This window comes from Podarcis liolepis (genome assembly GCF_965112155.1).
Source record: "Podarcis liolepis genome assembly, chromosome: 7".
Lineage (NCBI taxonomy): Eukaryota > Metazoa > Chordata > Lepidosauria > Squamata > Lacertidae > Podarcis > Podarcis liolepis.
In genome coordinates this window covers 4,327,112-4,353,522 of record NC_139561.1, presented here as the reverse complement: position 1 = coordinate 4,353,522, position 26,411 = coordinate 4,327,112, and the positions used below count along the sequence as shown (strand labels likewise).

General features: G+C 46.8%; 2 protein-coding genes across 3 annotated transcripts in view; one reads left to right on the top strand and one right to left on the bottom strand.

Moving 5' to 3' along the window:
• SNRNP200 (small nuclear ribonucleoprotein U5 subunit 200) overlaps positions 1 to 20,028 on the top strand; it is a 47,839-nt gene extending 27,811 nt beyond the window's left edge. The window contains exons 23-45 of the mRNA XM_083514093.1: positions 499 to 579; positions 966 to 1,049; positions 1,759 to 1,865; positions 2,728 to 2,846; positions 3,052 to 3,206; positions 3,432 to 3,621; positions 5,553 to 5,726; positions 6,832 to 6,992; positions 7,413 to 7,640; positions 9,935 to 10,126; positions 10,380 to 10,558; positions 11,566 to 11,717; positions 13,169 to 13,277; positions 14,136 to 14,244; positions 14,474 to 14,663; positions 14,901 to 15,065; positions 15,200 to 15,321; positions 16,677 to 16,820; positions 17,012 to 17,188; positions 17,295 to 17,455; positions 17,784 to 17,865; positions 18,026 to 18,118; positions 19,569 to 20,028. Coding sequence (XP_083370219.1) covers positions 499 to 579; positions 966 to 1,049; positions 1,759 to 1,865; positions 2,728 to 2,846; positions 3,052 to 3,206; positions 3,432 to 3,621; positions 5,553 to 5,726; positions 6,832 to 6,992; positions 7,413 to 7,640; positions 9,935 to 10,126; positions 10,380 to 10,558; positions 11,566 to 11,717; positions 13,169 to 13,277; positions 14,136 to 14,244; positions 14,474 to 14,663; positions 14,901 to 15,065; positions 15,200 to 15,321; positions 16,677 to 16,820; positions 17,012 to 17,188; positions 17,295 to 17,455; positions 17,784 to 17,865; positions 18,026 to 18,118; positions 19,569 to 19,712 — 3,318 coding nt within the window. The 3' untranslated portion in view covers positions 19,713 to 20,028. The remainder of the gene's footprint in view (positions 1 to 498; positions 580 to 965; positions 1,050 to 1,758; positions 1,866 to 2,727; positions 2,847 to 3,051; positions 3,207 to 3,431; positions 3,622 to 5,552; positions 5,727 to 6,831; positions 6,993 to 7,412; positions 7,641 to 9,934; positions 10,127 to 10,379; positions 10,559 to 11,565; positions 11,718 to 13,168; positions 13,278 to 14,135; positions 14,245 to 14,473; positions 14,664 to 14,900; positions 15,066 to 15,199; positions 15,322 to 16,676; positions 16,821 to 17,011; positions 17,189 to 17,294; positions 17,456 to 17,783; positions 17,866 to 18,025; positions 18,119 to 19,568) is intronic.
• A 1,651-nt stretch (positions 20,029 to 21,679) lies between these two features.
• Positions 21,680 to 26,411, bottom strand: part of CIAO1 (cytosolic iron-sulfur assembly component 1) — an 8,279-nt gene continuing 3,547 nt past the window's right edge. For both annotated transcript variants that reach the window (XM_083514383.1, XM_083514384.1), the window contains exons 3-8: positions 26,183 to 26,331; positions 25,718 to 25,829; positions 25,392 to 25,480; positions 23,790 to 23,991; positions 22,699 to 22,786; positions 21,680 to 22,503 (exon numbers count right to left, since the gene is read on the bottom strand). In XM_083514383.1, the coding sequence (XP_083370509.1) occupies positions 22,263 to 22,503; positions 22,699 to 22,786; positions 23,790 to 23,991; positions 25,392 to 25,480; positions 25,718 to 25,829; positions 26,183 to 26,331 (881 nt within the window). In that variant the 3' untranslated portion in view covers positions 21,680 to 22,262. The remainder of the gene's footprint in view (positions 22,504 to 22,698; positions 22,787 to 23,789; positions 23,992 to 25,391; positions 25,481 to 25,717; positions 25,830 to 26,182; positions 26,332 to 26,411) is intronic.

The window sequence follows — 26,411 nt, the reverse complement described above, 5'->3', positions numbered from 1 at the left end:
GATCTGTTGGGCAGGATACCCACCTCCTGCCCTTGTAGTTATTTTTGTTAGTGTTTAGTTTGTATCCTCTTCTGCAAGGTCTTGTTTTTACTGGTGGAGTGGAGGAGACATTCCTAGTCTTTGTGACTATAAATACTTTTAAACATGAAGGTACTGGATCGGCAAGGCTCTATCCAGAGAACACAACTTGTTCTGATTTTTTCAAATTGCTGTCATTTCTATGTGTGTATTTAAACTGATAAGGAACTGAATGAAATTTGAATAAAGTACTGGTGCTTAGCTCAGTGGAAAACCCATTGAGAATGAAACTGATACCTGCATACATATTTCTCCATTAATCATGCGAACTTGCGGCAGTTGTTGATCTGTGGCCCTCAGAAGTGGATGAGTGGCCTACTTTTTTATTCATTTCAAAAGGATATTGTGCTGTTGTAGGCTTGGCAGAGTGGCCTAGCCTACTCTGTTCTTTCCTAATTACTATTTTTAAAACAACTGCAGGAAGAGAAACTGGAACTGCAGAAGCTACTTGAGCGGGTCCCAATCCCAGTGAAAGAAAGCATTGAGGAGCCTAGTGCTAAGGTAAGCCCTGTCTCTTCCAGGGCAAGCTTATATCCAGCGTGAGGTTGGTTCTACAAGTTCCTGAGTTGTATGAATTCCCCATTTTTTGTCCTCTGACTAGTTCTACTTGTTCAGGGAGTCATTTTACCCAAGGGAGTAACTGGCTGGCTGCCCTCTTGGGAGCTGTTTTGTTTAAACCAACTTCATTTTAAAAAAGCAAGCCTATGAAGAAAATCTATGGTGAAACTTGAGTGTACTTGCAAAGCTACATATATATACGTTTAATATGTTGTGTGTGTGCTTGTTTGTGGTCTGGCCAACACCAGGAGAATGTGGCTGTGGGCCTGAAAAAGGTTCCTCATCCCTTCTTTGGAGGATGTTAATGCCCCTTATTGTCTTCTCCTTAGATCAATGTGCTCCTTCAGGCCTTTATCTCCCAGCTGAAGCTGGAGGGCTTTGCTCTCATGGCAGACATGGTGTATGTCACTCAGGTGAGTAACCACTCAGATTGGAAGTGGCTCTTTTGTGCTCCGGTATCCTCCATTTACAAGGTTTTCATGAATCCACCACTTTGAGAAAGATCACATCACAATAAGTTTGTTGTTTAGCTATCACAAGCCTTCTGTTGTGCATGGGTAAAGAGGAACTTTTACTTACTATCTCTGGTGGCCTGTACAGCTTGTCATGTGGTAGATCCCATACTTTATATACAGAAGGCCCCAGGTTGCATCCCTTCAATCTAGAGGAGCAGAACTGGGAAAGTCACTGCAGTAGGCATTGTAGAGCTTGCCCAGCCTTTGCCAACCCGGTGCCCTCCAGAGTTTTTGCACTAACATTTTGAACAGCCATAGCCAGCGTATCCGAAGAATCTGGAGGGCACAAGTTTGTCAAAGGCTGGGCTAGATGGACCAGTGGCTTAACTTGGTGTAAGATGGCTTCATTCCAAAGGGGTGTCCCTGTAAATTCATTGCAGTAAGGAGTCTTGTAGGTACCTGGAGGTCTTCTTTGTTTCTTGTGAGCCATTTTGTCAGATGTATTATATTAATGGGCCTGATCACCTGCAGGGTGGAAGCGGAGTTTCAGAAATTGATCTTTAGATGGATGTGGATACATGCTTGTATTTTAATCAAAAAATCAACTAAAACCTCCCTGTGAGGTTTCTTTCTTTGATATTTGACATCTGTTTTGTCCTGCTTTCAGTCTGCTGGGCGGCTCATGCGTGCAATCTTTGAGATTGTCCTCAACCGTGGTTGGGCACAGCTTACTGACAAGACTTTGAACCTCTGCAAGATGATTGACAAACGAATGTATGTAGTGGCTCCAGAGCATGCTCTTAATCTTTATGTATTGCAGACTTTATATCAGTAGTGCCCTGCCCTGCAGCTGGGCCCAGCAGCAGCACTCAGCCAGGCTGGGCACTGGCTGAGGACCCCAGCAGCTTGGCAGCCCCTCACCAGCCTGATCCAGTTGTGCTGCCTTGCCATGCTCCTTACTTCATCCTGGGCAGTCTTTTGGCAGTGGGTGGGCAGTGGTTTGATTTCATAGATAGGTGGAGTCAAAAGGGAGGGATGAAAAGTGATTTCATGCTGTAACCGCCCTGAGACCTTTGAGTGTAGGGTGGTATACCCTTTTCTTTTAAGTGTTGGTTGGGAAAGCAGCTGTAGAGGGGAAAGGACTTGTGCCACCCTAAGGACCAGAAGACTGGAGTTTCTGGGATTTCAAAATTAGCAGCATGTCCTGCCCTAGAAAGCCAGTTATGTGATTGCATCCGTACTGGTTTCCAGAATCACTTCCCATAAGTGGGACAGACCATGGTGTTTGTTTTTGTGCCAGGGCAGGTGGCAAGAAGCAAGCCCCATCAGGCAACCCAAGTCTCTTGCGATGGCAGTGTGAAGAGCATTGGCTTAGTCTCCTGAGCAGGCTTGCAAACCAAAGGCACCGGAAATGGGAAACCTTGTGGGGCTGCGGGTTGGGGTGGGGTTATGCACAGATGGCCACACAGAGGGCCCATTTTGAGGCAGAAGAGGAACCTCCTCACTTTTCTTCCTCAATTTGAAGGAAGAGCGTGGGGCAAAACACAAGGAACTTGGGTAGTGCCTAAATTCCTCTTCCATTACTTACTAACCACCATTGCTGGCACAATCCTGATGGTGCTTCTTGCTCATGCAGGTGGCAATCCATGTGCCCCCTTCGTCAATTCAAGAAATTGCCTGAAGAGGTGGTGAAGAAAATTGAGAAGAAAAACTTCCCATTTGAACGACTCTATGACTTGAATCACAATGAAATAGGTCAGTGGACAGAAGTGGTTGTGTGTGTGTGTGTGGCAGCGGAGGGGATCAGTGTTTCTTGGCTAAAGGATCTCTCAGTTTTTCTACAGAATATGGCCCAACTTGATTATGACCTGCTGAGAACCTTGAATGTGTGCAGTTCATCTCGGATCTCCATCTCTGCACATGCTTACTCGTCTTTTTTTTTAATACCATCCCTTCACAGGGGAGCTGATTCGGATGCCAAAGATGGGGAAGACAATCCACAAATATGTCCATTTGTTCCCCAAACTGGAGTTGTCTGTCCACTTGCAGCCCATCACCAGGTCCACTCTGAAAGTAGAGCTGACAATTACCCCAGATTTCCAGTGGGATGAAAAGGTAAAGGGACCCCCGGAGGTCTGAAGTAATGGCCACCAGTAAGGTGGGGTGGGGAGGGTTGCTGGGTAGCTAGTTTGAGGTGGAGGCAGCTCATGGAACAGGGATTGATGGGGACTGAATGGTAGCAGCAGTACAAGTTGCACTCCTTAAACAGTACACAGAGAGAGCAAGAATTTTCACTTGGGGTCAGTATTTAAATCCCAATTTTCTCCTCTCTTGGGCCAGGTGCATGGTTCTTCAGAGGCCTTTTGGATCCTGGTGGAGGATGTGGACAGTGAGGTGATCCTACATCACGAGTATTTCCTTCTGAAGGCCAAGTATGCTCAGGATGAACACCTCATCACTTTCTTTGTGCCGGTCTTCGAGCCTCTCCCCCCACAATACTTTATCCGGGTGGTCTCGGATCGCTGGCTGTGTAAGTCCCATCCATTTGCGGAAGAATGTCCTCCAGCTCCCCAGCTGGGGTCTGCAGTGTGAACAGTCTATTGCGGGGGAAGCCCAGACATGTTCTTTGCCTGTCAAGTCTTTTTTCTAGCTGTTTCTGTCCCCTCTTGCTCCCCTAAAGATGAAAGCCCACCAGCACCACCCACATTACACATTGCCAGCCCTGGTGGGGCCAAATCAGGACCTCACTTTCCTCTCTGAACAGCCATAGACCTGCCTGGAATCATATAATAGGGAAGCCCCTTTGCCACACTGAGGAGTCAAAAGCATCACTTCCATACTGTTTGCATTCACCTGCATAGTTAATTCTGTCCCCTCAGTACTTTATGTTTGGAAAAATGTGGCTGCCCTATAACCTCTTCTAATAGTTCATAACAGGTCGGTCGTGCCACAGGAGTGATGCAGAGTGGAATTTTTTCCATGGAAAGTGTTCCATATCCTAAGATCCTTGGTAATGCAGTTTTAAGCAAGCTGGGCAGTTCTGTTTTTAAGCTTTGTTTACTAAAATAGAATGAACATGCTAAATTAAGTTACTATTTAGAGCATCAGAAATTTTCATGTCGCAAACTGAAAATTTCCCAATGTATATTACCCTAACTCCTGAAAATTTTCCGGAAAGGCCACATCACCTGTACTATGCTAGCTAGAGTCGACAAGGTAGATCCAGCACAGACCATTGCTTTGTACTAGCCCATTTTATAGATAAATATGTTAAGAAACCAGGTAGTGTGCTATATGCAGCTTTCATAGACCTGAAAGCTGCATTCAAATCAATCTCTTGAGTAAGACTCTGGGATAAATCAAATTCTTTGAGAATACATAAAAGATTGTTTTCCTTGGTTAAATGTCTACATAAAGACACCATGCTGAAAGTGCGTTGCTCTACAAACGGGAAGCTTGCAGGTTGCATACCAGCTACAAAGGGAGTTAAGCAAGGTGTATCCTAGCTCCTGCATTATTTAATTTATATATAAATATAAATTAACACCCCCAGAGTATCATGCCCCTAAATTGGCCACAAAAGCCATCTGTTACTATATGCTGATGACACAGTACTCCTATCTCAAACAAAAATCGGCCTAGAAGATTGACGAGGGCATTCCCAGGATACTGCCAAAAGGAACAGCTGGCTGTGAATTACCAAAGTCTTGAAGACACTACAGGGCCCACAGATGGTATATGGATAACCAGTTAAAGTCTTTAAATATGTTGGTCCAAATTTTCAGTCAACAGGGCAGCACATCAGAAATACACGAAGGAAAAAGTGTCTCAGAGTGCCAAAGTTTGGACATGCTTTTTCCATACAAAAGGTGGCAATCATGTATCTTCAGCACTTGAAATGTTTAAAGCTAACCCCTAGCACAGTTATTATGTGGGGTGCAGATTTGGACAGACGCTCACCTTGGATCTAAAGAAGCTGTTCAGTCCAAGTTCTTAAAGCATTTTTTTCTGTTCCATCCTGTGTTCCAAACGCTTCATAGCTCTTGGAGGCCAATCTTCCCTCTGTTGAATGACAGAATTGGCGTAGGACAATTATTGGCTTTGGGGTAGTAGACCCCCACCGGTCTACTACCCCTAACTACCGTCATGAGAATGCCTGGATTGCATCTGAGTATGCAAGTATCTTTGCAGTCTGCTGCTCAGGGTGCAGAAGGTACAAAAGAAAGATGATGACCCTGATGTTCCAGGGTTTAGGGGGCAGACCTGGGATCATGTTGAACATTTGCTAAGAGCACCAGCCATGGCACAAGCACAGCCATGGCTAAAATGCGACTACAACATTCTGGGTCTGACCTCTCTCTATTGATCTTCTCATTCAAAGAATACCTCTTGTAAAAGCAGAGAACAGATCTAGAGCCTCTGTTTTCATCTTCTTTGTGTTTATGTGCTTGATTATTTCAGCCTGTGAGACACAGCTGCCTGTGTCCTTCCGACATCTGATCCTTCCAGAGAAGTACCCTCCACCAACCGAGCTGCTGGACCTGCAGCCACTGCCTGTCTCCGCTTTGCGGAACAGCGCCTTTGAGAGCCTCTACCAGGACAAGTTTCCCTTCTTCAATCCTATCCAGACTCAAGGTGGGCAGTGCAGCCGGGTCTTGAGTCAGTGATGAGGAGGGCTGCCAAGAAAATAGGAACCATCTTAGCAGGGGCAGGGTGGGGGAAGCTGCATAGTATTACCGTATTTTTTGCTCTATAAGACTTTTTCCCTCCTAAAAAGTAAGGGAAAATGTGTGTGCGTCTTATGGAGCGAATGCAGGCTGCGCAGCTATCCCAGAAGCCAGAATAGCAAGAGGGATTGCTGCTTTCACTGTGCAGCGATCCCTCTTGCTGTTCTGGCTTCTGAGATTCAGAATATTTTTTTTCTTGTTTTCCTCCTCCAAAAACTAGGTGCATCTTATGGCTTGGTGCATCTTATAGAGCGAAAAATACGGTATATATTAGGTGCCAACAGCCTGGAGCATGCAAGACAAAATGGCATAATTCAGAACTGCAGTCTTAATTGTCGGACATTCCATCACGTAGCTGGGGGATTCAGTCTAGTAGTCTTGTGAACATCACTTTGGTATGTGGTGCTTGTTTGTGAGGTGGTTACAAATTCAGGTGCTATGTCTGTTGCTGGGGAAGTTCACTACTAGCCATGATGAACGCCAGTTGTTGGAAGCCACAGGAAGGGAGTCCTTTTGTGCTTGGATCTCACTTGTGAGTTTCCCACAAGCATCTGCTTGGCCACTGTGAGAACAGGATGCTGAATATGACGCACCATTGGCCTGATCCAGCAAGCTCTTCTTATTTTCTTAAATACCGACACTTCTAGCAACGTTCACCAAACTGGTGCCCTCTACATAGTTTGAACTGCAACTCCCATGAGCCCCAGCCAGCAAGCCTCTGAGCTCAGTCATGAGACTTTTAATCTCAGGCTCATGGGTTTGAGCCCCAAGATTCCTGCATTGCAGGGGGTTGGACTAGATGACCCTTGTTGCCCCTTCCAACTCTACAATTCTATGATTCTTATGATGCTCCCATTGCCCCCAGTTGTGTTGCCTGGATTTGATGGGATTTGCAGTTCAAAACATCTAGAGGGCGCCATCTGGGGAAGGATACTTTTCGGTTCTTGTGGGTTCTGGAGTAACTGTTGCTGGCCATAGGGAAATTTTCCTCTGCCTTTTCTTTCTCGGTCTAGTTTTCAACACCGTCTATAACAGCGATGAAAATGTGTTTGTGGGAGCTCCCACAGGCAGTGGAAAAACGATCTGTGCTGAGTTTGCCATTCTGAGGATGTTGCTGCAGAATTTGGAAGGCCGCTGTGTCTACATCACACCAATGGAAGCCCTTGCTGAGCAGGTACAGCACTCCCTAACTATTTTGAAATCTGCCCTTTTCGGGAGGTTGATAAGAATAGCTTTAATCAATTCCTCTTCCCAGTGAAAGCTTTTCAGGCAGAAAAACAAAAGAAGATGGTCTGGATAGGGTGTTCTGAGGGGTAGCTGTTGGCCTTAGCTGGATCAAGTACTCAAGTATATGTTACACAGCTCTCTACTTCCCCATTGTCCTCCTTATTCTCTTTGCTTTGTGAGTGAAGTTCAGATTCTGCAAAGATGGAATTAAAGCATTGCAGAATATATGTGGATAAGTCTGGATGATCACTTTGTTGGTTTGTAAGCTAGAAAAACTAGAGAAGGTGTGCTTTGTGTGTGTGAGGAAGAGAGTGCTTGGAAGGACGGCTGTTAAGGACATTGTCTGCTCTTCCTTTTGCCATGGAAGATCTTCCTGGATTGGTATGAGAAGTTCCAAGAGCGCCTACTCAAGAAAGTTGTCTTGCTGACGGGGGAGACCAGCACTGACCTGAAGCTGTTGGGCAAAGGCAACATTATAATCAGCACTCCTGAGAAGTGGGACATCCTTTCCCGGCGCTGGAAGCAGCGCAAGAACGTGCAAAACGTCAACCTCTTCATTGTGGATGAAGTGCATCTCATTGGTGGCGAGAATGGGGTGAGTCTCATGGGGGAATGCAGCCCACCACAAAGGGGATTGGAGGGAGAAAGCAGGACACTGACCTTTCTATCTTGGAGGGTTTCCCATGCAGAGCTGCTGCATATCCTGTGTACTGAGGAGTTTCTCATTCTGGGCAACAGAAGGAGACAGAAATCTGTAACCGTTGCATCCCCTAAGCACCTCTCTCCTTCCCAGCATCTTCTGCAGCACCTGACATTGCACGAGGGGCTGCAATTAGAAGTAGCCCCCACAGCCAGTGTGTGCTGAGCAGAATGCGAGGCATCCAAACAGGTCCATGTATTTTATGGCTGATGGTTTTCAAAGATAACTTACCCAGGGATAGGAAGACACCTTCCGTCAGCAGGCATTTGAACCACCTATCTCAGCATTGTCTATCTACACAATCTAACAACAGCTCTTGAGGTTTTCGGAAGGGAGCTTTCCCCAGACCTACCTGGAAATAGTAGGGATTAAACATGGGGACATTTGGATGCAAAACTCAGTTCTCCCACCCTCCCCTGAGTAATAAATATTGCCAGTGAACCAGTTGGGCATCAAAAATGATGAGTGAAATTGTCAATTTTAGTAATTGTTGATAGCAGTTGGCAATAGCAGGTGCCAGCTGGATGTGAAGATTGTGGGCTTTTCCTATAGAGCTGTCATCTCTCTCTTGGAGGCTTTCTGCCTACCCAGCTAGTCAAAGTCAGGGTCCTTCAATCATCTCAAAATGAGACCTTCCAGAGGGTGGACACTGAAGTATTAATGTTAGTGGTTGCATCAAGAAAATGCAAAAACCATTGAGCATTTAAAGTGAACCCCAAAACAAAGGAGAATATATATTAATTTGCTGCCAAATTAGGATTTTATTTTCAGAACAGCTCAATATGTTTTGAGAGATCTGAAAACAAAAACAATATATCAATATTCAACATTGTAAAAAGAAAGTCAATTAATTGTATACAAGTTACATATCTATGCATGCTCAAAATGAAAAACAGCCTGCTGAGATCTCTTGTTAATTGTATCACCTGTTCACATTAACTGGTTGCACCGAGATGGAATTATTTACATGCAGCCGCTGGGAGAGATCATCAGGAGGTTTGGGCTGGGTGTTCATCAGTATGCCGATGATACCCAGCTCTACCTCTCTTTTAAATCAGAACCAGTGAAGGCGGTGAAGGTCCTATGTGAGTGTCTGGAGGCGGTTGGAGGATGGATGGCGGCTAAAAGATTGAGGTTGAATCCTGACAAGACAGAAGTACTGTTTTTGGGGGACAGGAGGCGGGCAGGTGTGGAGGATTCCCTGGTCCTGAATGGGGTAACTGTGCCCCTGAAGGACCAGGTGCGCAGCCTGGGAGTCATTTTGGACTCACAGCTGTCCATGGAGGCACAGGTCAAATCTGTGTCCAGGGCAGCTGTTTACCAGCTCCATCTGGTACGTAGGCTGAGACCCTATCTGCCTGCGGACTGTCTCGCCAGAGTGGTGCATGCTCTGGTTATCTCCCGCTTGGACTACTGCAATGCACTCCACTCTACGTGGGGCTACCTTTGAAGGTGACTCGGAAACTACAACTAATCCAGAATGCGGCAGCTAGACTGGTGACTGGGGGCGGCCGCCGAGACCATATAACACCGGTCTTGAAAGACCTACATTGGCTCCCAGTACGTTTCCAAGCACAATTCAAAGTGTTGGTGCTGACCTTTAAAGCCCTAAACGGCCTCGGTCCAGTATACCTGAAGGAGCGTCTCCACCCCCATCATTCTGCCCGGACACTGAGGTCCAGTGCTGAGGGCCTTCTGGCGGTTCCCTCATTGCGAGAAGCAAAGCTACAGGGAACCAGGCAGAGGGCCTTCTTGGTAGTGGCGCCCGCCCTGTGGAACGCCCTTCCAGCAGATGTCAAAGCGATAAACAACTACCTGACATTCAGAAGACATCTTAAGGCAGCCCTATTCAGGGAAGTTTTTAATGTATGATATTTTACTGTATTTTTGGTTTTTATGGAAGCCGCCCAGAGTGACTGGGAAGGCCCAGCCAGATGGGCGGGGTATAAATAAATTATTATTATTATTATTATTATTATTATTATTATTATTGGAATTCTTCTGCAGTTTGCCTAAGAGATCGAAGGGAGGTGGGATGATTGAGCAAAGAGCTGGAAACTGAAGATCCTAGTAGTGGTGATGGAGGAGGAGCGGATAGCAAAATGAAATCAATGCTGATGGAAATATCTAGCTGTGGAATGGCTGAGGGTGCTTGAAATAACTCAGGTGTCTTTGGCTTCCTTCTGCAGCCAGTCTTGGAGGTGATCTGTTCCCGGATGCGCTACATCTCCTCCCAGATTGAGCGTCCCATCCGCATTGTGGCCTTGAGCTCATCACTGTCCAACGCCAAGGATGTGGCCCACTGGCTAGGCTGCAGTGCCACGGCCACCTTCAACTTCCACCCCAACGTGCGCCCTGTGCCCCTGGAGCTACACATCCAAGTAAGTTCCTACCCCACACCTCTGGGGAACTCTAGGAACATAGAAAGCTGGCGTTCATCTAGCTCAAAGGGCCATTTGGCTTGGTACAGTCAATACTGACAGGAAGCCGCTCTTGAAGGTTTCAGGCAGGCCTTTGTTCCAGCCCTCCCTGGAGACCCTAGGGATCGAACCTGGGACCCTTCCATTAGCCTCTTCCAAGCACTGAGGTTTGGCAACATTATCACCCTCTCTCTTCTCTTTTGCTGCTCCTTAGGGCTTCAACATCAGCCACACCCAGACCCGCCTGTTGTCCATGGCCAAGCCAGTCTATCATGCTATCATGAAGCACTCTCCAAAGAAGCCAGTGATCGTGTTTGTTCCGTCTCGCAAGCAGACGCGCCTCACAGCCATTGACATCCTCACCACCTGCGCATCAGATGTCCAGAGACAAAGGTATGGGCCGGACACCATGTAATCTGTGCTCCAGATAACTTAATGATACAAGAGGAGAAGCTGAATTTTGCAGCCTGTGTGTGATTCCTTTTTATTGTACCCCTGTCAGTAATTGAGAAGGGGCAAGAAGCTATTAAAGGACACTGGAGCTACACTAGAGTAGAATAGAGAGGGACCTGCTCCTTGAAACGCCTTCCCTCTGCAATCTTTCAGTGACTTTGACATTTAATAATAATAATTAATAATAATAATAATAATTTATTTGTACCCTGGCCGGAGCCAGGCTCAGAGCAGCTAACATCATATAAATAATACAATATGCATAAAAACAAGCAATCAATTGATTAAAATGCATCCCAAAATTAATTCAAATAAATAAAAGTTAAAATTAAAACTGGACAAATGACCATCCTCAGGTTAAAATTGAAAGTGGTTAACACTTGCTAGGACCATCTGTTTCCACTGATACTATAAGGATCTGTGAGTGGGCTGAGAAACCTCCTCCATGCTTGTTCTTATACAAAGAAATGATATGAATAATCTGAAAGAATGGGTGTGATGGGCCCACTTATTTAATTTGTATTTGGCTGGATGTGTATGTGCTTAATGTCTACATGCTGGAGGGTCTGGGGTGAAGGATATCTAGCTCAGTCTGGGGCAGACGATGTGGAAGTAATGAAGTTTGTGAGGGCCAAACATGGGCAAGGGATGTTGGAAGTAGACTGGATTTTGCAGAGATGAGAGTTTCTCAAGTTGCTACTTTTCTGCCCAGAAATTAAATCTGCTGCGGCAGAATTATTGCTTTACAAAAGCTGTTGAGGGAAATGAGAAGTGTTGATGAGAAACTCTGTCACTGACAGTTGATGGTTCCCGTCTGCTTTTAAGGTTCTGGGGACAGGAGGGGGTCACCCTTCACCAGTCTCTTGGGTGATAGGATGGAGGCTGTTGACTGAATGAGGAAGTTTGTCTTGGTCTGCTGGCTGTCCTGACTTGTTGCTCCTTGCCAGGTTCCTGCACTGCACTGAGAAGGATGTGGCTCCCTACTTGGACAAGCTGAATGACAACACCTTGAAGGAGACCCTGGTGAACGGGGTGGGATACCTGCATGAGGGACTGACCTCCATGGAGCGAAGAGTTGTGGAGCAGCTTTTTGGCTCAGGTAAAGTGGGGTGGGAGCAGACTGCAGATTTATGGGTCAATTTAGAAAATGAGGGATTATCAGGCACCACAAAGAAATGTCTCTATTCAGGGGGGAAATTCCAAAAACCCACAAGGTAGTAACTAAGATGTAAATCAGGGATGGCTGTGTACAAGACTAAAGGTCAGATCAGGCTCCCGGTTGTTGATTTTTATTTATTTAAGATACTTCTTTTAAATTGTTTTTCATATTTTTTTGTGTTTTAACTGTTTTAAACTGAGTTGTAAGGGCGTTTTGTGGGATGTGCCTGGGAGGAGAGGAGAGGAGAGAGCAGGAGGAGCCCCAATTACAGTGGTTCTGGGTAGGGGGGGTATGGTATGGGAGGAGGGGCAGGCCAGGTAAGGGGCACGCGGCTCAGGCAATTAGTGACTATACCGTGTGCCAGCCCCTCCTCCAACCTGGGGAATTGTGGTTGTCATATCAGCCAACCCTTGGGTCTGCAACTGCTGCTGTTGAATGCCAGGTCGACCCAGAATAAAATCTCCCTCATCTATGATCTGATTATGGATGAGGAGGCTGATCTGGCATGTATCACTGAAACCTGGGTGTGTGAACAGGGTGGAGTTGGTCTCACCCAGCTGTGCCCACCTGGGTACTCAGTGCAGCATCATACTCAAGGGTCAGGGAGGGGGAGTTGCTGTGCTCTATAGAGATTCTCTATCTCCAGGCTCTCTGTCCAGTCGGGGGAATCTAGAGTGTGTGTCCCTGGCACTGGGGAATCAGGACAGATTAGGGATTCTGCTGGTTTATCACCCGCCTCACTGTTGAAATGTTTCATACATAAGGGGAAAAAATATTTTAAAGTAATGGAGATATTGAGCATTTTATGTTACACCTCTCATGCTTATGTATGTGTTTCCTGAGCTCAGGTGTTCTGTATTTGAGAGGCTTTTCTCCCTAAGCATTTCTTCCAGCAACATTGTGAACTGCCTTGAGACCTCCGGGTATAGGGCGGTATATAAATTCAATAAATAATAAGGCGATCAACTACTCAGTTTGTGTGCAAAATCAAGTTCGCCACCCCTGAGAATTCAGTAATTGGCCATCCTATGATGCAGATCAAGCAACCCGCATATCTTCCTTTATGCACACAATCTCTTTTGTTAAATAATATTCTCAGTGTATGATTAGGTTTCTTGGTGACCTGTAGGAAATTAGAAATCTAGATTTTTTCAGATGTAATCTGATATAGTAGAAATGTCAGGAGGTGGCATTGTGGTGGCAGGCTCCACCCCTTCAACTATGTATGTTCATTTCTACACCGGATAATGTCATGAAAGGGCTTAGGTGTCTGAATCATACTTTGCAAACTGCTGACTGTTCCGCGCTGCTTCTATGTGTGTTGTTCCCCCACAGTCAGCTGGGCTGTGAATTGGTTCTCATCTAGTTCTGCTCTTCTGTTTTGCTGCTAGGTGCCATTCAGGTGGTGGTGGCCTCGCGGAGCCTCTGCTGGGGAATGAATGTAGCTTCTCACCTGGTGATCATCATGGACACGCAGTACTACAATGGCAAGATCCATGCGTGAGTGAAGGGAGTTGGGTTGCTGGGTTCTGGGCCCACGGGAAAGGTGAGGACTGTTGGGCTATGCAGTGAGGAATGTAAGAGCCACTGGAAAAAGAAGCCCAGGGTGAAAGGGAAAGTGAGGCTCGCCCCAGACTCTAGAGGAGAGCATCTCATTTGGGGCTGGTTTTGATTTTGTTGTTAAGATAGGCCTTGTTTCATCCTGGCTGCTCAGGCACAATTGGAATAGTCTAGAAGCTGGTCAACCAGATGTGTATTTCTTACTCCTAGAGTGACACTGATGTGAAAAAAATGGGTTTTCATGTGTCTCATGCATTACCTTTATCAATAGCTGCAATTTGGCTATGGTTTACAGAATATAATATCTGACCCAGAGTCCAAGTATTAATTCCTCTGCAGATTGAAACAGTCATATCAACAACACACATTGCTGGTTCTTGTGATTTGGGCAGCTGAAAATACGTGGCCAGGTACTGGTGCCCTCATAAGAGGCCAGAAGGAATTGAAGTGGGCCTTTCATTCTTTAAGTGGAACCCTCAGCCCTCGGTGAAGATTCCTGTGCATTTTTTGCCTCTTCAGTTTTCCAAGCTCCTGCCCTGGTTTCTTCACAAGGGAATGTGGTGATTTGGTGCAGTGGAGGAGGGAGATCCATGGATGAGTAGGAAAAGCAGCCCATTGGATCTCCTCCATCCCTTGCAGAAAATGAACTAACTAGATAGACCTTTTAACTTTCAGCCAGTCAGACTGAATCTGGAATTTGTCATGACGTGCATATTGCAGAAGTTTCCCCTCTACAGAATTCTAAACCTTTTGCCTTCTGCTTCTATTAACATAGTTAATTACTTTCCTATGTGCCAGGTATGTGGATTACCCCATCTATGATGTGCTGCAGATGGTGGGCCATGCAAACCGCCCACTGCAGGACGATGAGGGGCGCTGTGTCATTATGTGCCAGGGATCCAAGAAGGTGAGCAAACAACAGGGGATGAGTGGACTTGCATGTTCTTTAGGGCTGGCGGCCTGGAGGAATTTAGGATCACATTTCTTCCATATGTTCCCTGGATGAGGTTTGCTTGAGGCACAGTTTCTCTTCCAGTCTGGATTTGAGTATTCCTTTGTTCAGAGTGGAGATCTTTATGAAACTCGTAGATTGTTTGACACCACTAAAAATGCCACTTTGGTTCTCCCACTCAAAGGATTTCTTCAAGAAGTTCCTATACGAGCCCCTGCCAGTGGAGTCTCATTTAGACCACTGCATGCACGATCACTTCAATGCTGAGATCGTCACCAAGACCATTGAGAACAAGCAGGATGCTGTCGACTATCTCACCTGGACCTTCTTGTATCGCAGGATGACTCAGAATCCCAACTACTACAACCTGCAAGGTGGGAAAGCCAGATCCCAACCCCTCCCCCTGTTTTTGTTGCTTTGTGCCTCTATCCTGCCACACACTTGGACAAGAGGGAGGGGAATGGAGAAGGATTATTTCTTATGTTTTCACACTGTCCTTCCTCAAAGTCGTACTGGTTCTGAAGTAATAAAACATAAAGATTATTTCAAGCTCCTATGTTTCCAGCCCCTGTGGATGTGCAGCATCTGTCTTCCTTTGTCTCTTTGTTCAGGAGTTTCGCACAGGCATCTCAGTGACCACCTGTCAGAGTTGGTGGAGCAGACGCTTAGTGACCTTGAGCAGTCCAAGTGTATCAGCATTGAGGATGAGATGGATGTGGCGCCTTTGAACTTGGGCATGATTGCAGCTTATTACTACATCAACTACACCACCATTGGTAAGGGGTGTGCTGGGAGTTACGGACATCAGGGCACCTCTGCATGGCATGCTGTGTGTTGCTTGTTGTCTGAGCCTGCAGCCTCATACCTGATGCCACCTTTTCTTTTATTAAAAACCCACCACCACCTCTAGAGCTCTTCAGCATGTCCCTGAATGCCAAGACTAAAGTGCGAGGGCTGATTGAAATCATTTCCAATGCTGCTGAGTATGAGAACATTCCCATCCGGCACCATGAGGACAACCTCCTGCGCCAGGTGAGCCAGCTCTTCAGTCTGATGGGCACGGGGGGGTGGGGGGGTGGTTGGTTGACTTGGGAAATTTTATACAGCCCATTGGCTTCCCTCCAAGAGCAGAGGACCCCAGTCCTTCTCAAATTCTGGTTTAGCAAAACATAAAAAAAATATATTTGGAAGCAATAATTTAACCCAAGTTAGTAGTACAGTGGAGCCTTGCAAGACGAAATTAATTCGTTCTGCGAGTTTTTTCGTCTTGCGAATTTTTTGTCTTGCGAAGCACGGTTACCCTGGGTATTAACGGTTTTAAGAAAAAGGAAACAAACTTGCAAGACGTTTTCGTCTTGCGAAGCAAGCTCATAGGGAAATTCGTCTTGCAAAGCAACTCAAAAAACGAAAAACTCTTTCGTCTTGCGAGTTTTTCGTCTTGCGAGGCATTCGTCTTGCGGGGCACCACTGTATTTAGATGCTAGATGCAGGGCAAGTGGTCCTGATCCTGCTCTAGCGTCCACCTGCCTGAGATAAATCCATGAGGATACAGAGCAGGGCTCCATAACTAGGAGTTCCCTCCTAAGGCCTTTCTTGTGCGAAGTTGGTGAAGACTGAGTTGTTTAGGAGGGGTTTTTATGTATATATGTTTTAAAGATAAGCAAACATGGTTTTAAAGAATTGGGAAATTGTTATTGTCTGAACAGAGATTTTTGTGTGGAGATGGTTCATTTGTGAAAAATTATTTCTGCTTTATGTGCGTTACAAATATTTTTTAAATGTGTGATCTGCTTTTAAAAAAACAACAACTTAAAACCAAAATAGAAGTTGGTACTTGTTGGGAAAAATATATTATGCATGTAAAAGTGGTAAAATTTCCAGTGGCTGAGAGCTAAGTTTATAGAACCAAATACAGTTAACCTACTGGGCTGTACATGTGCACTTAAGTTCCCCAGTCTGTATTCATTGTGTACATTTTGTCCTCTGTTTCGTTCATAGAGAACTTTCACTTCTGTAGTTTCAAATTCTGAAGTCTGTGATGACCTTTTAAAACTGAATAATAAATATATCCCTATACCACTTTTAAAACTGAATAATAAATATATCCCTATACCACTAAATGGTAGATCCGTGGGCCAATGTGGCTAGCAGGGCCTCTACATCCTGCTGGCTACATCTTTGCCAGCTCTAGACTTGTCCTCCGCATGGCAGTGTCGCCTGTCTTTTATGCTGCACCTCAAGCCCCCGCCCTCTCTGGGTGATGGGTGCTGATCTTTGCGTTCCAATCTGTCTTGCTCCCGCAAATTGTGTGTGTGATTGCATTTGGTGCTAAGAGATAGTCAGAGAACATTACTGTGTGCTGAATGTTGCTTCTCTCCTTTCCTCAGCTTGCCCAGAAAGTGCCTCACAAGCTGAATAACCCCAAATTCAACGACCCCCATGTCAAAACGAACCTTCTGCTTCAGGCTCATCTGTCACGTATGCAGCTGAGTGCAGAGCTCCAGTCTGACACAGAGGAGATTCTCAGCAAGGTATTGGGGGACAGCAAAAACACGGCTGGGGGGGCACCCAGAGCTGCCTGCTGCTTCAGGGCGAGTTCACAACAGATGCTGCCAATTCCCATTTGGTCTCATATTTGAAGCTTGGCTAGCTGAGGGCATTGTTCCCCCTTTTCTGCTGATGTCTGGGATGCCAAGCTCCTTTGTTCTGTCTTTTCTCCTAGGCCATTCGTCTGATCCAAGCTTGCGTGGATGTTCTGTCCAGCAACGGCTGGCTGAGTCCTGCTCTGGCTGCCATGGAGCTGGCCCAGATGGTCACCCAGGCCATGTGGTCAAAGGACTCCTACCTGAAGCAGCTGCCCCACTTCACCTCTGAGCACATCAAGCGCTGCACGGAGAAGGTGAGAGCAGACTCAGGCAGGGAGGTGGGGAGGTTGTTCCACCACCAGGAACCTGCCCCTTTCTTGGCCACCCCGGCTGGCTTATCCCATGTCTGCCCTTTTGCAGGGAGTGGAGAGTGTATTCGACATCATGGAAATGGAGGACGAAGACCGCAACGCCCTGCTGCAGCTCTCTGATACCCAAATTGCTGATGTGGCCCGCTTCTGTAACCGCTACCCTAACATTGAGCTTTCCTATGAAGTGGTGGAAAAGGATGGTATTCGCAGGTAATGGAGCATAGCAATGAAAAATAAAGCCAGAAGATGTAAATTTGACCAAGCAGTTCTTGTTACTTAGCTGGGGGGGGGGGGCATTATTCTTCATTTTTTGTGCCCTTTCAGACGGTTTCCTTCAAAATAACAAAGGCTTCCTCCGTTTTCAAATCGAAAGCTGCTGTGGTTGATTTTTCACTGTAGACCATGATTTTGCCATGTGATTTGCTGCCAAATGGGCTTCTATGCACGTTGCCGCTTGCAGGCTAGTTAGCAACCTTTGCATGCTCCCCCTTAGCACATTGTTCCAGGTGTGTGTGTCTAATCTGGTTTGTTTCTTCAGCGGAGGGCCAGTGGTGGTGCTGGTGCAGCTGGAGCGAGAGGAAGAAGTCACTGGACCAGTGATTGCGCCCCTCTTCCCACAGGTATGTTGAGTCCTGCCCAGCCTGTGCCTGATGCAGTCCAGCTGGGCCCACTTGTGGGAGGCAAAGGGTAGGATGGGGCGGGAACCTACAGGGTTGTGATGCAGAGGGACAGGGAGGATGTCACAAGTCGTCTTCCTCACTTTCCCCCTCTCATCTGCAGAAACGTGAGGAAGGCTGGTGGGTAGTGATTGGAGACTCCAAATCCAACAGCCTTATCTCCATCAAGAGACTGACGCTGCAGCAGAAGGCTAAGGTGAGTGATCTGGGAACAACCACGATGATCTCATTTCACCTCTAGAAGAGCCTTGTGGGGAGGCATAATTGCTGCTGTCATGAGCCTTGTGTTAGGCCAGGGCATCCTCAACATTGTAGGTCAAGGACCTCCTGCTTTTTGGCCAATGGGACAGAATTATCAAGCAAAAGGGGAGGTTAAAGGCATCCAGTGAGGGAGACCATAAGGGTGTGGCTTCTTAGGCCTCCCACAAGTTGCAGCGTAACAGGGATCCAGGCAATCACTCATGCAAAACAATTGAGATTATTTTCTGCCTCTTAGCTGCAAACAGAAAAATTGAGCAGCTCAGAAAACCTGCTGAAGCAGCAAGAAGGGACATAGTGGATGGCACAGTAAAACTACCCCCCACCCCTAGAGAGGCCTGCTCTATTCTTGCAATCATGTCAGGAGAGAGCTTTGACTAAGATGCAACCTCTAACCCCCCACCCCCACTCCATAAACCCGTATTTTGGATCACAGGAGCAGTCCATGCTGTGCATCTCTTATTATATAAGCACACCTGAATTCTGTTCAAGCTGGGGGTGGTGAAGGAGGATGGGTAGTGTGTGGGATGTTGGAGGTGGGATCTTTAGCTAACTCATACTCCTCCCAAATGGACAGCTTGACACACCTTGCACCAGTCTGATTTTTGTTGGCTTTATTGACCATGTCCTGGTATTACTGGCCTCAACATTTTTTTTAGAATACAAGATAAGTTTGGGATTACTGAAAATAAAATTGTGCTTATTCTCAAGGGTCTGGACTCCTCCTGGCCCCAGGAAATCCAAGTGCATTATGTGATCTATGTAGCATGTGCCAATTGGGGTTTGCTGATCCTTGATTGGGCTGAAAACCCATCTCCTGCAGCTTCTGGGATTCTAGCAGGCCTTGTACACACACTTTAAAACATGGCTTTGCAGTAAGGCAGGGGTGGGGACGCCTGTTGCTGAATTGCAACTCCCATGGGCTGATGGGAGGTAGTTCAGCAACATTTGGAGGGCCGCAAGTGCCACCCCATGCAGTAAGAGAGGGAGGGAGGCAAGACTTGCTAGAAGCAGCAGCTTACGCCCAATGCCGATTTCCTTGTGTTTCCTGCATTCTGTTAAATTGCAGAATACCCACAGTCCTGCTTATCATAACTGTCACTGATTGACAGAAAATCTGAAGCTTCAAAATGAAGAGTGGTCTGCAAAGGCCCCCTGCAAGGAGGTGGGAATCCTGGAGTGGGTTGTTTCTCCCCCTTGCTCTGCTAGGCAGGTCATATCAAATGTCTCTACCCTCATATCAGAGGGCGACCTCTCCAGTTCCTTCCTGCCCAGCTCTCAGCACAGGGTGTGCATGGAGCCCCATTCCTCTGAGCTTGCTTCTCACCCCATCCCTTCCTTGTGGAGCAAACCCTTCACACCCCAGTTCATGCTCTTTCTCCTTTTAGGTGAAACTGGACTTTGTGGCACCAGCCACTGGGACTCACAACTACACCCTCTATTTCATGAGTGATGCCTACATGGGCTGTGACCAGGAGTACAAGTTCAGTGTGGATGTGAAGGAGGCGGAGAGTGACAGCGATACTGATTGAGCTGGGCCTTCAGCTTCTGTCTTGTATGAGTGCAGTTCTGAGCCTCCATGGAATGGGATGTCCACAATATCTGCTTCTAGAGACGTTTGTGAACTTCTGCTTCCTGCTGGCTGGAGACTTAGGTTACTCCGTACTTAACTGTTTCTGTTCACTTTCAACTGGCGTTCAAGAAATTACCTCTGCCCTTCCTGTTTTGTTTTGTTTTTTTTAACTGAGCAACTCAAAAAGTTTTGTGCACAGTATTTTTATGTGAGTGGACTCAGTTGGTTCTGCTGTGTTCCTACTTGTTTTCCCAAATAAAGATATTTAGGAACAACCTCCTTGCTACTTTTCTTGTCGGAGGGGGAACTAATTCCTAGACCAGGGGTTGTCAACCTGGTTCCTACCGCCCACTAGTGGGCGTTTCAGGATTCTGGTGGGTGGTAGGGTAAGGTTACCAAATTTTTTTCAATGAATCTGGGGACATTTTCCAACTTCAATGGATTTTGTATGGGGACTGGTTTGTAAATCCGGGGACTGTCCCTGGGAAACGGGGACATCTGGTAACCTTACGGTAGGGGGTTCTATGGCACAAGGTGAATCCTCCTTCCCCTGAGCACTGGTGGGTGGTAAGGAAATTTTATCAAGAAAGATGCATTAGTGGGCGGTAGGTATAAAAAGGTTAACTACCCAGTCCTAGACTTTCTCTGCATGTATTTTTACCTTTCCCCCACACAGTCTTTTGGGCTGTCCCATTGTCCTAGCCCCAGTTTGAAGTATGTCTTTGACACTTGCTTTTCTGGCTTGTAATTAGGATCCTATGTCAGGTGCAGGAAGCTAATTAAGATGCCCTACCATGAGCAAGATAGTTATCCTGATTCGGGAATATGAAACAGCAGCACAGCCATCTGTGGCTATTTTTCTGCTCTCTAGTGTAGGTATCTAATATTACCTTGCTGGCAGAATCAATACATGTTTCTTTATGCAAAACTAATATACCTGTCTCTGCAATTAGTTGAATAGTTTCCAATTTGTTTTGGGCTGCAACAGACTAATACAACTATCTCTTTGGAAACAATTGCTTTGTGTTACAGTGGTGCCTCGCAAGACGAAATTAATCCGTTCCGCGAGTCTCTTCGTCTTGCAGTTTCTTCATCTTGCGAAGCACGGCTATTAGCGGCTTAGCGGCTATTAACGGTTTAGCGGCTTTAAGAAAAAGGAAACAAACTGGCAAGAACTCGCAAGATGTTTCGTCTTGCGAAGCAAGCCCATAGGGAAATTCGTCTTGCGGAACGACTCAAAAAACGGAAAACTCTTCGTCTTGCGAGGCATTCGTCTTGCGAGGTACCACTGTACCTCATTCCAGCCTTCCAGATAGTGATGGAACCCAACTTTCATCAGCCCTAACAAATGTGTCCAGGGAGAGTCAGCATGATGTAGTGGTTATTAGAGAGTCTTGGACAGAGCAGAATTCAAAGATCACCTTGGTCATGAAGGTCACTAGGTGACAGGGCTTTAGTCATTGTGTCTCAGCTTAACCAACATCACAAGGTTGCTTTGTGGATAAAATGGGGAGAGCTATGAGCACCACCATCTTGAAGTGCTTACAAGAACCCAAAAGACAGTACCATATAGAGGAAGTTTGGAAATCATTTTGACCAGGGCTCCTTGACTTCCCCCTCTGCCTTCTGAGGTTGCAATTCATGCAGAATTTTTTGTGAAACAACCTATCCCTGCCTCACATGTTGAAGTATTTGACACGGATGAGACAAAGATACCTTTCCCATGAGGAAACTCCCACACATTTTATAATGAGGGGGGAAATGAACTGACAAGGACAACTCAACCCATCTGTGCTGAGCTATGTTGGCATTTTCATTTTTGGAATCAGCCGGGCAAATTGCCAACTAATTTCTGATAGCTGAACAGCACTTTTCTCTCTTGGATGGTGACCCCTGTATGTCAAATAAGTAGTTGGGATGGCAAAGTCTTAGTTGCATTTTTAACATAAAAACCCATTTAGAGATAGCAGCAGACATACAATAGCACTTGGTCAAAATAAATTTTACATGTGTCACAAGCTCATTTGCTCAGAACTGCTCTTCTCCCTCTGCAGCACCACCTCCCAATCCAAACCTACATCTTATACAACCACATTTTAGTACAAAACCAGCAGTTACAAAGCCTGTTGCTTCCCAACTGGTAAGAAACGCCTAATCAGCAGGCCAGTCTTTCTGCAGGCAACCCTGGCTTTGTTTTAAAGGAGTGATGAAGCTAAGAAAACCCAGCCTATGTAGTTTGGGGATTTTCTACCCAGCTGCAAGACAAGACCCTGTTTGGTCAACAACATCAATCTGTGCAGAAGACCCAGCTGACCTCCGCTGCCCCCACGAGGTGTTCGCTCTGGCACAGCAGCTCTTGTGGAAAGGGGGGAGGTACTTCATAACAATGATATCACCTTTTTAATTGCCTTTACAGAGGGGATGCAGTCCAGCTTGCTGCCCACAGGTGTGCCACTGTTACACTACTAGAACTGTGTTATTGTCAGAGGGAGCTGGGAAATTTGGACCCTCAGCAGACCTCGGGGCGCTGGTATTTCCAAAATGCCATCTCTCCGTCATCGCTGCATGAAGCCAGCAGCCCAGGCTCCTTCGGGTTCCAGGCCACACAGTTCACATCCTGGGAGTGAGCCCGGGCCATGTGGACAGTAAGGGTGAAAGTGGGCTGGTGGGGGTCTGAGTGCAGCTCCTCCTCAAATATTCTGATGGCATCATCTCCACAAGCCGTGGCTAAAGCTCCCGTTAGCTGGCACCTGCAGAGGATGAAACGAAAAGAATGGACTATGGGCCTGAACACACTGGTGATCTGTGCAAAGGTCCTGTCCCCTATCACATGGAGTGATACAGTCACAGGAAAAGCTTTACCACTTGACTGGAACAGATGGATTGGTGCCCAGAATGACTTGCAAGCTGCTACACAAGACTTCTCCCCTGCCGTGCACACTCACCATGCCACGTCGTAGATGGTTCTTGTGTGGAAGCCAGAAAGGGTGCAGATGCATTTCCAGGTAGGATCGGTGCCATTGCAGACAACACCTGCAACACACAAACAACTCCTTAGCCTGGGCCTGTCTGCTTTGCTTCATAGGCCAAAAGCTTCTTTGCAAAGAGAGGCAACTTGAAGCTCTACAGACCCCACCAATGCTTTTTCACTTCAGAAACTAAAGAGTATGGAAGGAAGCAGTGTCACCACCGGATGCAGAAGCTGTGAAGTTCCCCATTTACATCCTGGAGCAAGGAGATCCTGACACACTTAAGTCTTGCCTTTGGTCGGCACTTCAACTTAAGTACTAAAACCCTGGAACTGAACTTTTCAAACATCACTTAATTAGCTCTAGATTGCTCCAACTTCCACACAGATTTTCATAACTGCACTCTCTCATGTGTTTGGGAAGAATAGGGTTCACTCCTCCCCTCCCACTACAGTTTTTACTCAACAAGGGTTCAGTGATAAGAGCTGAGACGCTTGCCTTCCCTACCCAAACCCCCTTTTCAGATAACTCTTCCATGCTTCAGGCATCTCCACGATCACAAAGACTAAAAGTTAAAGAAGATGAAAGAATACAAAATTGTGTATGTGTGTGTCTGTATTCAGAGAATCTGCATGGAGAGGTAATATAGCACAGTGGCTAAGATTCTGAGCTGTAAATTTGAACATGAACACACACACCTGTTCAAACATCACCTCTATCACGAACTCATTGAGTCTTAGGCAGGAATAAACACTCTCTCAGCCCCAGGTTCCCCATATGTAATATAGGGGGAAATAATACTGGCTATGCTGACTGCGGGTAATGGGAGGCAGAGTCAAACAGCATCCTTGACCTAATGAAAAAACAGCAGTGGAAAGCCTAAGAGATACTGCACTTCTACACTGCCACCAGTGACAGCTCTTCAGACCCTACAGAAGCCGACTCCTTAGGGTGGCTCAGCTGCCCCAGCAACAAAAACTTCAAATCTTAGCTGCCATGGCCCTTGGAAAACTAGGCAGATCCAATTCCTTGAAGAGATCCATTCCATCTTTGCAAATGCCACTGACCTTGCTCATTGCCCGGCTTATACTGGCGCCAAATGCGCACTGTCTTGTCATCGCTGCAGGAGGCCAGGCGCTCCCCACTGTGGTCAAAGGCCAGGCTCCACACCGTGGACTCATGCCCTTCTAGGGTGGTAAAACACACCCAGTCGTCCTCTTCCTCCCGGTACAATTTCACAGTGTCATCATAACTCGCTGATGCCAATAGCTGGTAATGGAAAGGAAAAATCACAGGTAAGTGTTGGAACGAAACACCTCTGGGGCAAAACTGAGAGCAGGGCTGTTCAATGAGAGCATGGAGGGGAATGCAGAATGTTGTGTAAGACACAAAGCTCAGCTCCCTGATAATCCCGGAATTTATTTTAAAGCCAAAAGCATGTTTACAGCACTTAGGGTATGGGTAGCCAGTGGTGTGCCTTCTCTTCTAGGTGATGTTGGACTCCCATGCCCATCAATCCCAGTCAGAACAGCCACTGATCATGGATGATGAGAGTTGCAGCTGAGCAACATGGGGGTGGGGAGCAAACCACTTTGGCAATCCGTGCCCTAGGGCAACAAAGATATCAAGGATCCTGCAGTAGTTTCCAGGAGAAACAGATCCACAGAGAAGCAGCAACTTCGAAGAAACAGGAATAGAGGCGTAAGCTGTGAAGATGACAAAGCCCCACTGCTGGTGGTCACACCAAGGAGGGTGATGAACAGCCTTTTGCCTGCATCCCTGCTGCAAAGTGGGTGAAGCAAACACTGCGGCCTTTCAGCCCTTGCTGAAAGACCTACACTGGCTCCCTGCACATTTCCGAGCACAATTCCAGGTGTTGGTGCTGACCTTTAAAGCCTTAAATGGCCTCGGCCCAGTATACCTGAAGGAGCGTCTCCACTCCCATCGTTCAGCCCGGACACTGAGGTCCAGCTCCGAGGGCCTCCTAGCGGTTCCCTCACTGCAAGAAGTGAGGTTACAGGGAACCAAGCAGAGGGCCTTCTCAGTAGTGGCACCCACCCTGTGGAATGCCCTCCCATCAGATGTCAAGGAAATAAAGGTTGGATGCCAGCCTCATTTGATCCTTTGCCCCAGGCAGCAAAATATGCTGGGTCAGCCCTTGGAAGGACCGGCTCCTGAGGAGTCTTCTTCCCTCTGCCAGCCAGGCCCTGAGTGGACAGGGCTCCTTGCACAAAGGTCTCTCCCTAATCCACCCTGAGTTGGTGGGGATGACCATCTTCCCACTGTCTGATTTGGGAAGCCCAGGGAGACCTGCTGCTATGTACTCATTACAATTCCCTGGATGCAGTTTTATGGATCAGCCATGTCATTCCTGTCTTACTTCAAATGCCCATGTTGAAATGAATACTCCAGTCCACACACCCCATTAGCATCAGGAGACTGCAGCAACTGAGTGCAAAAATTGCAACACAAGGGTATTCTTGTTCGATTAGGAGGGCTATAAGGCTTCAATGGGAGGGGGCAGGAAGGACAGAAATATAAATGTTTACAGTTTATGACAGGGGGCTATAGAAACACTGCCCTGGTTAGAGACCAGCCATTTGATAGGTCTCCAAGACACCACGCCCCATGGATACCAGCTGTCCGCCATACAGGAAGGGAACACTCACCTCTTGGTTGGGATGCCAGACAACATGCTTGACATCCTGCGTGTGGGAATTCAAGACACTCATGCACTCGTATTCATCCTCTTCGTCCACTGCAGCACAGAAGAGGGGGGATGTAGGGGAACAGTTTAAGAAACAAGGCACTGCGATTTCTGCATTGTAAGGTGTTTGACTAGATGACTCTTGGGGTCATCTCCAACTCTACAATTCTATGATTCCCTCCCATGTCTGTGCTCCATCCATCATGCATCAAGTATAGTTACACACAGTGAAAATCCCAATTCCTTTGCCCCAGCTCCGTCCTCTCAAAACACTTTTGCGGCTCTCACCTTCCCAAACCCAGACAGTTTTGTCTCGGCTGCAAGTGGCCAGAAGGCTGCCAGATGGTGCCCATGACACAGACTTCACCTCATTCTCATGGCCCTCCAGAGTGGCTGCACACTGCAAAGAGAAAAAGGGATATGGGTAAGAGAAGGGTAACCAGGAAATTGTGTGAAAACCTGACAATGTGGCAGGATGAGACACCTGAAAACACAACAAACATTTCCTATTGCTGGAGGCAGCAGAAATGGTGCCTTCCAGACAGTGTTGGATTACAAATCCCACTATCTATGAGCATTGGTCATACAGGTTGGGGCTGACAGGAGCTGGAGTCCAGCAAGATCTGAAGGGTTTCTTGCTATGTGTTATGTGTTTGCATGTGTGCATGTATTCAATTGTGACAGATTTTAATCAACTGAAAAGTATGAGAAAAGCAGCAGCAGCAACAAAACCAAAAGGGAGATTCAAGACACCTCAAAATCCTCATGGTTCTTCTTCCAAATGCAGGTGGTAGCATCAAAACTGGCAGAAGCCAGGTAGTTCCCACAGGGGGACCAGGCCACCTTGCGGATAGTTCTCTGGTGTCCCTCACCCAGAACAGACTTGCATACCCAGGCATCACCTGCCAAGAGAGAAAGCCAATTAGGAGCTGTGACACATCTCTGGGTCCACTGGAGAGTCCTTCTCCCTCCTCCTGGCACC